The 15,097-nt window shown below is 46.6% G+C and overlaps 2 protein-coding genes across 2 annotated transcripts in view; both read right to left on the bottom strand.

The window, feature by feature from the left end:
• Positions 1-15,097, bottom strand: part of SUCNR1 (succinate receptor 1) — a 37,740-nt gene that overhangs the window by 13,622 nt on the left and 9,021 nt on the right. The gene's annotated exons all lie outside the window — the stretch shown is intronic.
• AADAC (arylacetamide deacetylase) lies at positions 5,122-14,373 on the bottom strand. Its single transcript, XM_054206681.1, has 5 exons — positions 14,079-14,373; positions 8,325-8,547; positions 8,018-8,087; positions 7,514-7,685; positions 5,122-6,868 (listed from the first exon to the last, which is right to left on the bottom strand). Exons 1-5 carry the CDS (start codon positions 14,214-14,216, stop codon positions 6,260-6,262), a joined length of 1,212 nt encoding a protein of 403 aa, XP_054062656.1. The 5' UTR covers positions 14,217-14,373; the 3' UTR covers positions 5,122-6,259.

The following is a 15,097-nucleotide window of genomic DNA, read 5'->3' as shown; positions in this document are numbered from 1 at the left end:
CTGGTGAATAAGCCCCGTACAGAAGTTAAATGCAAGGTCACAATACGCACCAGTGAAAAAGTCTGAATATCACCATGATTATTTTAAAATAGGAGAAATAAACATGGTTCACATACCAAAAATACCATTTCCCCCCACCCCTTCCCTTCATTGTGATCTACTTGAAGATTAGTGAATATTAACCCTACTAATATCGAGGACATAAAAAGGTACTCTGACTTTTCTCTGAAGACAAGGCAAATAGATCAGCTAATACTTAAGTATCCAGAGGTTTAAATCCAATGCTTTAAAATTTCCCACAAGGCTGATAAATAGTACTGGCTTCTCATTCACCCGCTTTTAAATATTTTGTTCATTCAGGCAACTGCTGTTGCACTGAAGGATAAAAGGGGGCTGAGTAAATGGAGCGTTTATTCTTCCACGCTGACAGTAAAGCTTCAAAGAACTGGTAATAGAGCAACAAAGAATAAACCTCCAAAAATGCCTCTGCCTTTGCCACTGCCCGTGTTTGGCTACTCAAGCCAGCGGCGCAGGCGAGGCAGACTGACGCCCAGTCCGGCCACACTGTTTGCAAAAGCAATAGCCTGGCACAGTTGTGCACTCTTCACAGCTAATTAATAACTAATTCCACCTCAGCACTTTCACTATTAGTGGATTCGTATAAACCATACCCAACAGCTGAGGCTGAAAAGTGTAAAATACAACTTTTCATTTTGTTGGTTGTTTTTTTTTTTTTTTTTTTTTTCCAGCTTTGCTGGTGGTGGGACCCCCTCCAGCTGCAGGGCCAGGGTGCTGCCGGGAGAGCCGAGCAATGGCTGGGACCCCCGCTTCTCTCCCCTGACCCCCAGACCCTGCCCCTGCTACCCCAGGGACAGGAAGGTCTCTCCTTCTCGCACAGCGCCAAGGGCCGGGCGGGGGGTCCCTGCAGGGCTCTGCCCAGGGGCACGCTCCAGCACCCTGGGGACACCAAAGCTGCAGCAGAGGCAGGGAAGGAGGGCAGGTCACAATCCTTGTCTAGCCCGAAACGTGCTCTCCCTCAAGAAAAAACAATGTACGGCAAGGCACAAATGTTTCAAAGAAAAAGACGTTTCAAAAATGTCTTACAACTGTTATAGTTCAAGTAGTCTTAATGTGATATCAATGTGTTTAGATTTTTGCCCCAGATTAACATTCTCTATGAATATTGCATGGATTCGTTTTGTTTCTAAGCAGTTTTCTAAACCTTGATTATGTTGAAGCCAGAGAATTAGCGAAGCTCTCTTAGTCACGTGAGCTGGCACCTGTAATTACATTGGCTTCCGGGAGGCTTATCAAGAAGGAGTGCCTGAGTTAAAGGCTCTCTCTGCAGCAGTTTTTGTTGTTGCCAACAGTTGGGGGTCCCATATTGGTGTCAGATAAGCAATACCGGGAGGCAGGTCGGGGTTCTCCTCACAGGTTTGAGAGGTGCTGTCCTCTGCTGGGGAGCATTCCGCCTGGGGCTCCAGGTTAACCTCAGCGTGAAGAAACAAAACAGCACAGCTTTATGGGTTAACACTGAACGGGAGCCTTTGAAACTGCTTCTGTGAAGTGGTTTAACCCCAGCCAGCAACTAGGACCACACAGCTGTTCACTCACTCGTGCCCCCACCACCACAGTGGGGCAGGGAGAAGAGGGAGAAAAAAGGAGAAGGAAACTTATGGCTTGAGATAAAGACAGTTTAATAGAACAGTAACACAGGAGTTGATGATGATAATGGTAAAAGAATAGATAAAACAAAGTGACACAATATAATTGCTCTCCCCACACGATGATCAGCTGCCCAGCTTGTCCTGAGCAGCAATCAGGGATCCACACGCCCGGCCAACCCCCATTTATATACCAAGCATGATGTCTGTGCTATGGAATGTTGCTTTGGCCATCTTCTGTCTATGCTTCCTCTCAGCTTCTATGGGAAGCTGAAAGAGTCCTTGACTTAACATAAGCATTACTCAGCAACAACTGAAACAATGTGTTATCAACATTATTCTCATACTAAATCCAAAACACAGCAGCTACTAGGACAAAAATTAACTCTATCCCAGCCAGAACCAGGTTAATGAAAATAACGAATATGCTAAGCAACACCAATGGGATTGGGCCTTAAACTGAATTTGCCGACAGGGAACAACATAATCAACAGTTCCAAAAATACTAGAAAACCAAAACTATTTGCCAAGTTGTGTTTTGTTTACTATCAAACACCAAATTTCATTTCCATCTCTATGGGGAGACTGAACAAATCCTTCCCTTGGGGTGGTTTTTACTGTTTTCTGCTCTGGATAAATAAGTTGCTCACTGTGGCTTCAGCCACTCTTGCCAGAGACGCCGATGTTGCAATTTTCACTGTCACGTTTTGTGCCGCACCAAGCATTTCCAACTCAAAAAGTCTACTTTAGGAACCTAATTAATAGCTTATATGGTCCAATCAATCATGAATCCATATTTAGGTGCTGGTGGTTAAGAGACATTTACTTCTTGTTCCAAGCAGAATCCTATAAAAACACAGTGGGAGGTTAGTAATACTGGAGCATTTTTGCTTAGAGCATACATTTTTCTACTACCTTACAGGTATAAAACATTTCTAAAGGTAAGAAAGATCATTTCTGGAAGTGTCTTTCAAGCTGTTCTTCTCACTGCCAACATCTCCACTGCTTTATCCCCTTGATACCTGCTCCACTAGATTCTCCACTAATTTTAGCATTTACCCTTCAGACATGGTTTCACCTCCTCCTTCACTGCCTCCCCAGGCTCCCTTCTCATCCAATAACTGTCTTGTCAGCCCTTCCAGTGCCTCCCATGAGTATAGCCCCATGAGAGATGGGCCCATGTGAACCTCATGAAACTCAACAAGGCCAAGAGCAAGGTCCTGCACTTGGGTCAGGGCAATCCCATGCACAAACACTGGCTGGGCAGGGAATGGATGGAGAGCAGCTCTGAAGAGAAGGACTTGGGGGTGTTGGTGGATGAGAAGCTCAACAGGAGCCAGCAATGTGTGCTCACAGCCCAGAAACCCATCCACATCCTGGACTGCATCCCCAGCAGCGTGGCCAGCAGGGTGAGGGGGCGGATTCTGCCCCTCTGCTCTGCTCTGGTGAGACCCCCCTGCAGTGCTGCCTCCAGCTCTGGGGCCCCCACCATAAAAAGGACATGGACCTGTTGGAGCGGGTCCAGAGGAGGCCACAAAGACGATTAGAGGCTGGAGCACCGCTACTATGAAGATAGACTGAGAGAATTGGAGTTGTTCAGCCTAGAGAAGAGAAGGCTCCAGGGAGACCTTAGAGCCCCTTCCAGTCCCTAAAGGGGCTACAGGAAAGATGGGGAGGGTGGTGAGACCCTGGCCCAGGTTGCCCAGAGAAGCTGTGGCTGCCCCATCCCTGGAGGTGTTCAGGGCCAGGCTGGATGGGGCTTTGAGAAACTTGGTCTAGTGGGAGGTGTCCCTGCCCAGGGCAGGGGGTTGGAACTGGATGGTCTTTATGGTACCTTCCAATCTAAACCATTCTATGCTTCTATGAGTTGTCTGAAGCAACAGAGGAAATGCCAGGACCCACATCCAAAGCCTTCCCCAGGGTTTGCCAGGAGCTGCACACACACTGTGCTACGTGTGCATCAGGGAAGCACAGGAAGGACCAAGAGCCCTGCTCAGGGTGCAAAGACAGGGGTAGTAGTGCCCACCCCAAAGACCCCGTTGCTCTCACAGCATCAGGTGCTCCCCATGCCCCTGCTGCAGCTGATGCCTGGGCCACAACAGAGGAAACACCACATCAGTGGCCACGCGGGCAAGGAGGGTGTCCCAGGTTTTCCCCTTCAAGGCGGGCATGCTTCAGTGGCATGCTCCTTCAGTGGCATGCACCCACTGAAGGGAGGGAAAGCCTCCCCTGCCCGGGGAAGGATGGATCCCTGCCCAGGGTCCCACTGTGCTTTTAGGCCACCTGGGCTGCCCTGGCAGCACGTCCCCAGCTCTTCAGTCTGCTAGGACCAACGTCCCTCCTGCTTGTTGTGCTAGTCCTTGTCACCAACTGAGTGATGGGTGGTGAGCTTTCCCTAACACTTCAGACTAACACTGTTTTATCAGCGATGTCCCAGTACCTGCAGGGAAAGAAAACCATCAAAGCCAATACCAGTGACAGCAGTGTAATCGCTGAGGGATGCCTGCTTTTATATCCCAGCTTTGTGCGTGTCCTCTGTGACACATACAAAATAACTGTCCCCTCTAAAAATTCTCTTAATCAAGTCTTTTTCTGCTGTTTATATAGAAGAAAGAATAAAGCAGCCTGTAGGACACAGAGAAAGGATCGCTTAGAGTGACTAAAGGCCAACTCTGTTCATCCCACTAGCACTTACAGCATGGGAAACACCCTACCCAAGGAATATTTTTGTGGACATGACCCTAATACTATATAGAAAGTCAGACCAAAGGTGTTACTGAGGCAAAACTGCAAAACCCTACTTCCTCAGGAATAATAAACTGCTGTTAATTAATCCCCAATGACAAATGAAACTCCAGTCAAGATATCTGCTGCCAGCAGATGGGACGCCAGTCTCACGGGCAAGAGCTGGGACCTGCCAGCAGCATTATGGAGAGCACTGTGAGAAATAACTTCCCAAGTACACTGGGAGCTTGCATGAACACATTTTCCAACCTCAATAATTCTGTGTCCTGAGAACGTACAAACACATTGCAATGCTGTGCACGGGGGTTATATGTGATGCTTTTTAATCCCATGGTACATTTTATGGTTGGTATGCTATCATCAAGGCACTCGCTATTTCAAGGGTGGATTCAGCAGCACAGAAACGTAACGCTCCTGCTGCGACACCAAACCCAGTGTTCTGACCCGTCTCCTGGGGCGAGCAGGAGCCCAGCCCTCCCCACAGCCAGGCTCAGCTCCCCGCTGCTCTCCAGCCCCAGCAAAAGCTTCAGCATCCTTTTGTTGATAACATGTACCTACTCAGCCACTTCTGTTTCTCTCTTCAATAAGCACAGTCACACTTTACTTAGGATTCACATTAACAGTAACAGCAGAAGTAAAACAACATCTCCCTGGGTTTGGTCCTGGTTGTTTGCAATAGCTACCATGTGTACTAAAGCCAACTCGTTATTCCTTTCTGATAAATGGGATACTCGAGTGACAAAAGTACATCGCATTGGAATCAAAGACAAGTTTAATTTTTGTATTCATCATTCAGAATTTTTAGGGTATATATTTACTGCATAAAACATTTATATAGAAGATAGTCATTCAAGCTAAATTGTGTTTCTTTTTCAAGGCTATAGGGCTACTAAGATAATTTTCTTTTTAAAAATTTCATATGTAAGAACCGCTAAACAATTTTAAGGATCATTAGAACACTTATTTGATAAGTGGAGCATAAAACATACAGCAGTGCTATTGTAAGGCTAGGACCTTCATAGTCTTCCTTTATCTGAGGAATATCCAGTGACGTTTTGTTAGGCTATTTCCTTGTAGTATAGCTATTAAAGCTATTACTGAGTAAGACAGATACTTTTTAAAAAAAACAAGCAAAACTGAAAACCCCAAACCTTTGCACTGTTACAGCCATCCCATTTGGTTTTTCAAGCGCTTCCCTTGAGCTGTGCTGAAGAGAGACTACTGCACAAGCCCAGCAGCCACGTGTGATGGGCAGGGTTTCACAAGCTGTTGAGGACTTCATCAAGTTGGGTCCTTGCACCTCCGCTCAACCCCATCGCCCAGTGGTGGCAGCGGGGCCTCACCGGCTTGTCCCACAGGACAAAGGTGGGATAGGGATATCCTAATCCTATGCCAAAGGGGATAGGGAGCAAGGTGCCACCAAGCACCTCTCATGTGCAAATGGTGACCTTGCCCATTTGCACAGGCCTGCGATATGAAGACATTGTGATAGGAAGAAACAAGAAGCAACCAGCACGAGAGATCAAGTCCCACAGGCTCACAAGCCCAGGCAGCGAGTGGGCAGGGTCAGGCACACCAGCCCTTCTGGTCTTGGCCAGGAGAGAAATCCCAGGGCAGCCTGGTGGTTTATGGGGTTCTGAGCTCAGACAACAGCACTGAAAGAACACTTAGGTTAGAATCAGACCGATGTTCCCGCCAGAGATGATGAGAAATGCTGCAATCCAGACGCTGCAGGGCAACACAACGAAGATGGCAATCACACCCAGAAACTCACCTAACTCCTATTCTCTCATGCTCCTCAATCGCACCAAGTAAACATGAGCCGGGTACACTAGAGAAACATTTTTGATTCATAGATTGTCATTTAACCACTCAATATATCTCTTCAGCAGCCGGTGCCCTACAGCTAACTCAGCTGGACTCGAGACAAACATCATCGCCCCATGAAAGGCGTCCTTGGCATGATCATGCGTGACAGAAACGCCCGCTGCCCGGAGACGCTCAGCATACATGACTCCATCATCCCGTAAGACGTCATGCTCGCAGGTGAGGATGTAGGTGAGGGGCAGCCCGCGGAGCTGGGCATCGCTCGCCAGCAGCGGGGCCGCCCGGGTATCCAGAAACCCCGGGTACTTCTGAGCGAGCTCGGAGCTTCCGTAGGTGGGACTGGTATAAACACAATCTTTCTTCAGTTCTTCAGGCAGCAAATTGCTCCAGTTTACAAAGTGAAATAAGTGGCTCGATTCAACTGGGACGTGCCTGTTGGAAGCCATTGCCTCCCTGAGAGATGAATCGGAAGTGAAATATTCACTCCAGAACTTGACCATAAGCAACTTGGGTAAAATGGGCTTGTATTCATTTTCTTGGTAAGATGGCAAATTCAGGTCAAGGGTTTGAAGAGCAGGGTAAACCAAAGCCTGGACTTTGAGTTTAGTTTTAACTTCAGAATCCTTTAACAGCTGTAGAATTAAAAAGAAATAATTACAAAAAGTTAGTTAAAAAGTGACTTCTGCCTTTTCAGTGTCCACGGCAAATTCACAACCTTTCCAAGTGAGATTCATTACAATCCAAATAATGTCTTAAGAGAGCAACAACATTGCACTGACGTTATAAACCTGAGAGAGAAGGTCAAAAGGCACTGAACTGTGTGTGATGAGATGACACTAGGACATCTAGTACGCTATTTTTTTTCTTTTTTTTGCTGCTATTTACATCTATGAGTCAAATTGCTAAAATTCCTTTTTCAAACAACATACCTAAACCAGTCAAAATGTGCTTAAGCATAGAGTGATATATGCCCTAATTATAGGGCAGAGAGACTTTTTTGAGGGTATAAAGCTTTGGAGGACATCATGGCATCAAAGCTACTTCGATGCTGTTAAATGGCTCAAGTAAATTTACTTGCCTGGAAGCTCCGAGCCCTCACTGACAGTCCTGCAGGCTGCATGACGCGGGTGTGCGTGTGCACCCAGACCACGACAGACATTTGGGAGGTGCATTTGCTTTGAGCAGAGGCTTTTGTTAGTCTTTTGTGTTTGTGAACTGACAAAAAATAAAAATTGAACTAGCAAACCAGCTTTTTTTTTTTTTTTTTTTTTTTTTACCTGTTGTGCCACAGCTGCAGCTAAGTTGCCACCTGCACTGTCTCCTGCTACACAGATCCGATCTGGGTCTACCCCATACTGGGAGAGGACGCTGCTCTGGAGGAAAAACTTCGTTACTGAATACACATCTTCAAATTGAACTGGAAAACGGTATTTAGGTGCCAACCTGTAACTGTTGGAGGCAAGCAGAAGCGTGTTACTTCCTGCCATTAGCAAAGAGAAAGGCTTGCTAACATCTGCCCTAGTGGGGAATGTTTTATTTTCTGTGTCCAGAGAAATGGGAACTATCTGTCTATGCTGGAGGATCAAATAATTTATTGCCCACCCAGCTTCATAAAGCAATATCCAAAATAACTACCAACCACAATTCAACCACTGCAACCTTGACAGCTTCTGTTTACAAATACTTAAAGCTAGCAGGAAAGCACACAGTAAAAAAATTAGAATTATTTAAACAGATTAATTCCGAACCCTCATCCCATCTAGAAAGAGAATCTCTCTTACTTGACTGATACCACGACAGCATTTAACATATTTGAAGTCCACCTTGTCAGATGATCATAGGATTTCATGCCTGAAATGAAATGAGTCACTTAGAATATACTCCAGTACATTTAAGAACAGACACATATATCGCAGCATGTTCCTCTTTGCAGAAGCTTTCAGGTGATTTCCAAAACTTCCACTGGGTTTTAACTGGTGAAATACCAGTTCCCTGACCATCTTTATGTCAACTTCCATAAAACAAAAGGCAACGCTTAACACGTTGGGATCTTCCGTATGGCACCCTGGTACTGACAGAAGAGCTCACCTGCATCTCCTACACACCATCCTCCACCATGGAAGTAGATCACTGCCCTTCTCAGCCCATCAGATGCCCTTCTGGGCAGGTACAGCCGGACGGCAACATTGCTGAACTCTGTGTCTGTCACAGTGATGTTTTCATCAGATGTGGGTGCGACATACTCGGCAGCTGTGAGCAGCATCAGGGCATCCATATAGTGCATCATCCCCAGCCGATCAGCAACCTCAGCCTGAAGCCCGAGTCAAGGGAAAATGGTATTTTAAACACAGCCTCAGTTACTCTCAGACGTTAAAGGTCCATAAAGCCATTTGATACTCTGTACAAGCCTGTAAGGTTGTTATAAAAGTCACTAAGTCAAATGCTGCTGGCTTGGAGGAGTCACAGTCTCACACTGTCCAGCTTGAGCTGCTCAACTCCCTCCTCATCTCCCATCACCTCCATGTGAAGTTCAGTGGCTGGCAGGCAGCCCAGGGGACACCACTTGTCATTGCTGAGACAATGACCAGAAGCACAGGCACAGAGGGCATCAAGGATGCTACAAAGGGTGTGGAAGAAAGCAGAATCAGCTGAAACCTCCAGATACCGAGGACGAGGGTCTGCTCAGTGAGTCAGATCTCCTCGTCTTTCCAGACAGTTACCACAACACCAGGTAATAGCTGCTCCTGAGATGAACTCCAGAAGCAAAAGCAGCTGGTACTTTTAGGATGCCAAGGACACCGGTGGCACAAAAAAAAAAGATATAGCAATTTGACTTCAAGCTGCACAATAATTTTTAATGATCAGTTCCATCCCAGCAGTCAAAGAGCATCATTTAGAAATGAGTACCGTTACATTATTAAAGTGAAAAGTTTTCTCTACTTTGAGATGTTAAGAAGGCAGAATATATTTTTGCCACTTTACCACAGTCTAGCTCTGTTTAATTTCTTCAGTTTACTTGTAACAATTCCATTAGTTACATACCTCTATGTTTCTCTATCTAAAGAAGAAATGCTCCTACTGAATAGCAGAGCAAGAGCAGAGTTGTGTGTTTATTGTCCGTTCCACATGGTCAGCAGATGAGACAAAATTTTGTCATGCTACATGTGCCACTGGTATAGTTCTGGTATATATTCTGAAGCTGTTCCCTGCTCCATTGTCCTTGAGGATGATCCAGCTTTGTCTGAGCCACACAAATCCTTTCCTTACATTGGTTTGATATTTCTCAGTAAAAAGTGAAGAATAACCCTGCCACCGACGCTGTGATTTCCACCAGCCCTCTGCCGGTGAGGCAGTCCCCTGCTGAATGAACTGACAGAAGTACAATTCTGGTGTGGCATCACCACCGGCTCAGCCTGACTCCAACCAAGGACCATCCTACTGACTCCCTGACCGGGAGATGGGCTCCACGGGATGAGGAGGAGCATCCTCCAGGAGGGGAAATAAGGATGATGGTAACCGGGATCTCTGTCTGCCTGATGAGTGCATTAGTCTGGGGTATTAAAAAATACCTATAGGGTTAACTTTTTTGAAAGGTTCTTTTTCCCAGAAATCCTGAATCAACCCCAGCTGTACAGCAGTGCTGGAGCCCCAGCCCTGTGCCGCACTCCAAGGGGAGAGAGCAGGGGAGACCACTGGTGCCCCAGGCAGAGCTATGGAAAGGGCAAGGAAAGCTTTCCCAATGAACTCCACAGAAATTCCCTGACAGAAGAAAAGTGATATGGTTCAGGGAGTTCCGAGCCAAGGAATTGCCAACTCTTAACACTGTTAAAGCAGTTTCCTTTGAAATTTGTGTTTTAAACACTAATTATGAAATTCTGTGGGTTAATCTAACAATTAGATTACAGTTATTCTAAGATAAAGATAGTTCTAAGATACCACATAAACCCGAAAGGTCTGTATAATACCCTCATCAGAAAAGTCTCATTGTCCCTGAGCTCAGATTATGGCATGTTATGGGGGAAGCGCAAAATGAACCTCTTTGGGTTTTTGTGTTCCTTGTGCTTTGGAAAACATTTTCCACAATCACTTTCTCCATCTTCCATAAGGGGAGCATGGCAGCAAGGACAAAAAAAATCCAAAATTTATTTCCAAGGAAGGGAGCTGTGCCTTGGCAGGCAGAGAGCCTGGCACTGATTTTTAGCAGCTGACTTCTCTGATCAGGCGATAGCGCAGGGGGAGGCGCCCTCCCTGTGAAGCTTTCCATCAGCTGAACGCAGGTAGTTTGTGGCGGGGCTGCAAAGGGCTTTAATCCAGATTTTACTGCTCCTGAGGAGCCAAGGCCAGAAGAAGCATTGGGAGGATTTCACACAACTGCAGCCAGGGAAAAGTTCAGCTAGGAAGAAAGATGTTGTATTGCATTCTATACTTTCTTCACGCGTTCTATCTTACACTGTGTGCACATGGTATTTTCTGAAAATACACGCAGGATTTTGTGCTTAACCACCACAGAAACCGGCTAGTTTATTCATAGAATCATGGAACAGTTTGAGTTGGAAGGGACCTTAAAGATCATATCTGGTTCCAACCCCCCTGCCCTGGGCAGGGACACCTCCCACTAGACCAGGTTGCTCAAAGCCCCATCCAGCCTGGCCTTGAACACCTCCAGGGATGGGGTAGCCACAGCTTCTCTGGGCAACCTGGGCCAGGGGCTCACCACCCTCACAGTCAAGCATTCCTTCCTAATGTCTCATCTAAATCTCCCCTCCTTCAGTGTAAAACTGTCCCCCCTCATCCCATGGCACCCCTCCCTGATAAGGAGTCCCTCCCCATCTCTCCTGTAGCCCCTTTAGGGACTGGAAGGGGCTCTAAGGTCTCCCCGGAGCCTTCTCTTCTCCAGGCTGAACAACCCCACCTCTCTCAGCCTGTCCTCACAGCAGAGGGGCTCCAACCTCTCGTCGTCTTTGTGGCCTCCTCTGGACCCGCTCCAACAGGTCCATGTCCTTTTTATGGTGGGGGCCCCAGAGCTGGAGGCAGCACTGCAGGGAGGTCTCCCCAGAGCAGAGTGGAGGGGCAGAATCCCCCCCTCACCCTGCTGGCCACACTGCTGGGGATGCAGCCCAGGATGCGGATGGGTTTCTGGGCTGTGAGCGCACATTGCTGGCTCCTGTTGAGCTTCTCATCCACCAACACCCCCAAATCCTTCTCTTCAGAGCGGCTCTCCATCCATTCCCTGCCTAGCCTGTATTTGTGCATGGGATTATTCTTCCAGGCTATTCCGTACCTAAACAGCATGTAGACATTTTAACACAAACATGCGAAGAGAGACACTCCCAGCCTCCTTTCTGCAATGAGATGGGTACGAAGGGACTCTGCAGCACGCCACAGGCCAGGCACACCCGTGAAACCAGGCACAGCTGCAATTCTCCCCCGTGGCTAACTCAGGGCAGGACCTAACCCCAAGCCTCCCACTGGCTCTGGAGCGCCTCAGCAATCACTAGCCTGCCCAGAAGAGACTTTGAAAACAACCTGGGACTGGCACAGGCTGTATTCAAACCATTAACTCATCCAGGCCAGGAAACCTGAAACTGGAGAAAATCTTCACGATTTGCCTAGGAAGCTGAAGAGCTCCCCAGGACCTATTAAAGCAAAGATGACAAAGGATGGCATTTCATGGCATGTCCTTTTGGGAGCTTGGAGAGGACCCTCTTGCTCAGGATTGTCTGGCGGTGGCTGTATTACTTCCCTTTTTTCAAACCAACACCAGGGAATCAGAAAGATTAAAACAGGGTCCCCTCTGCAAATTTAGACCTACTATTAAGTGATTATAAGTTGTTACCCTATAATCGGATGACTGTTTAGAATGTATTTAGGAGACTTTAGAGCCATCTCAAATCTAATTTGCACCAGTGCAGCTGCAGGGAGGCTATCTCCATCAGAGTCCCTTGGGATTACAGTTTTGCATGAGATTGGAGCACAGTTATAAAACACGCTTGCCCTGGGCCACTGCTGCTGGTAACAGACTTCGGCTTAACAAGCAGCCAATGCCACGGCCACGAAAGACGCCAACTCCATGTTAAAGCGAAAGCACACAATCGCCCAACACTGAGAGAAAACGCTTCTACTTGCTGAGCACTGCTGTGCTGAAGGCTACAGGTCTGACCGAGCGAAAGACGAAGCGTTCCTGGGGAAATGAGTTATCTCTGCACATACCCTGCTTGCAGGCTACCTCCAAAAGAAGATCCAACAGGGAAAGCAGCAAGGCAGCACATCAGAAGTGCAGACTACAGTTTCTTTCTCACCATTGTTTCATCTCCCACCTCTCAGCCTGTAAGACTCAAACCGCAAGTTCAAAACAGACAAGGAAGCAGCAAAGGGCCCATGAGTAAACACACACACGAAATCTTCTGCCTCCTCCTTCTGCTGGCTGTACAGACCTAACAAGAGCTCTGCACTGCAAACACAGGCTGTCTGACGCAGGGATGGTGCTGGAGATTGACAGTGGCTGTTAGATACTGTCCAGAAGTGTGACGTTTAGGAGACATCCCAAGAAAACATGCACCTTTGCCTCCACCAGAGAAATCAAAAAAGAAGTGGCTCCCACAGACTTCTGAAAATCACACCCACCACGTTTTAACTGAAACAACAGGAAAGGCAAAGTCCCAACCTCGTGTACTTTGGAGCAAACAGCCCTGTGCTGTTTGTGTTTGTGCCTGCAGCGGACAAGCCTTTCAGCGGCATCCCTCAAGCAAAACTAGAAACTTCTCTCTCCTGGCTCCTTAGACCCTCCTCCTTTCAATATATTTTTTATGGTGGAGAAAAAAGCAGTCTCAAAATGTTTGTAGCCACCCAGAAAGATGCCTGAAACACTCAGCTCCCCTCCTCCCCCCAAACCTTCATCTTTGACCTTGTTTTTAGATTTTGATTACACTGCTGCAGCCACCATTGCATATTAAGTACAGGCTAGATTCAAAACAGCTCCCAGTTTAATGTTATTAAGAGGTGGGAACTACGGCACCATTATTTGTGTGTGCAGCCTCATGGATTATTTACATATGTTTGAAATGGCTGTATAACATGACTGAAAGGAAGCAGAAGCCAGGGATGCAGTATATATAAAAATAGCATTGAAAGACATAAGGACTGTGTTGTCAGTAAATATTGCCATATAACTACAGAGAGGGTATAATACCACTGCCTTTCCAGTCTGCAACATATGGTTCTGTGCTACTTAGATAGATACCATTTTTTGGTAGGCAAGATTACAGTGGTATGACAAAAAAGTTATATATATAGCTTAATTTCTACATGCTCTAGCGTTATCACCCCTATAATTAGCTTTGTGTAGTTTTTAGGCTTATTCTGCTGGTAGATTTCTATGAAACCACAAAAACCAATAGTATTTAAGAAGTGCTCTAGTTTTCCCTCCCTGACACCCAATACAATACTTCAGAGGAAGCTCAATACACAGGTTCTGAGAAACAGGAAAAATTCAAGGAGCAGTGCTCCAGCTGCAAAAGATTGTAAAGCAAAATAAACTTGTTTGCACTTATCTATCCATATTCACATTCCATATCCCATTTCCAGTTACTCTGAGTGTCCTCTTTTTCAAGACTGCACAATTAAGTCTTCTCTAAGTTTCTTTATAGTCATAGTTACAGTAGATTTAATGCTTAATTTCAGATGCTTCTGTCCTTCATTTAGTATATTACCATATATGTATATCACCATATATGTATATCATGTAGGTATAACATATATATTCCATATCTCAGCTCTATAGAGGCACTGAGAACACCGTCTGCTCTGCAGCCAGCCCCACACCAAGCCCAGCACCAAACTCACCAGATGCCCCATAGCCCTGAAGCTAGCCGTGATTAGCATCACTTTCCAGGGCTCCTCAACATCCTCGGGGATTGGAGTGTAGATGTAGTAAGCGATGAGGGCAGAGGCGAGGAAGAGGCACAGCAGCTTGGCTCCCATCTCTACAGGCACCGTTCTTCCCAGACTGACCGGATTAAACGCTCTCACTGACTCTTAACAGCTACAAACCAGCACACGCATAGGGCAAAGTTAATCCCATGTTTTGTTTGGTTCCCAGCCAGGAGGTGATTTCTCATCAGATCACCCAGGCAGAGGTTACTCTGCCGTGCAATTCCCCAGAAAACGTGTTTCTTCATCAAGGCGTTCAACTCCAGATTAACCACCGAGGATCCTCCGTCCCCATCACCCCCCTTCCTGCATTTGGCAACGGCAGCTGGCAGAAGGGCTCAGGGGGAAAGCGGCAGTTGAAACATAAGGAACAGAATGTGGCCGGCAAACTGAGGGCTGCCACAAAGCAACACTCAAATGCAAAAGGATGTATTGAATATTCAGGAGCTATTAGTTGCTGCTTCATCATGCAGCAGTTCAAACGCAGCCCAGCTGACAGAGATACCCAGTGGAATCAGACTACAGCAGCGTGTAACCCACTGTCGTGTCTCAGGCAATACCAAGCACCTCCTACTTTGGCAAAGCACACCCTTTGTCTTGTACTAACACACCAAAGCAGTTGTGCAATAATAGGTTTGGCAGAAAAAAACCCTCATAATCTTTTACAGGGCTTCTGGTTACTATTTGAAAGATCAGATTTAATAGCTGCTGTTCTCAGGATTAAGAGATTTCTATGCATCTCCCAGAAGCAACCGCTTCTGCACAGGGTGGACTCAAACAGGTAGCAATAATTCCACTAGGGAAACACTACAAGCACAGGCACACACGCAGAGGGAGGGGTAAAAAGAATGACGGCAGCACCAGGAACTCTGCTTTCAAGATTAACTGAGAAGATGAAAAGATCAATTAAAATTTGAGTTATTTCCTTTGCT

The sequence above is a fragment of the Rissa tridactyla genome, chromosome 6, assembly GCF_028500815.1.
Source record: "Rissa tridactyla isolate bRisTri1 chromosome 6, bRisTri1.patW.cur.20221130, whole genome shotgun sequence".
NCBI classification, from domain to species: domain Eukaryota; kingdom Metazoa; phylum Chordata; class Aves; order Charadriiformes; family Laridae; genus Rissa; species Rissa tridactyla.
The sequence above is the reverse complement of the archived record's forward strand: the minus strand, read 5'-3'. Positions and strand labels throughout refer to the sequence as shown.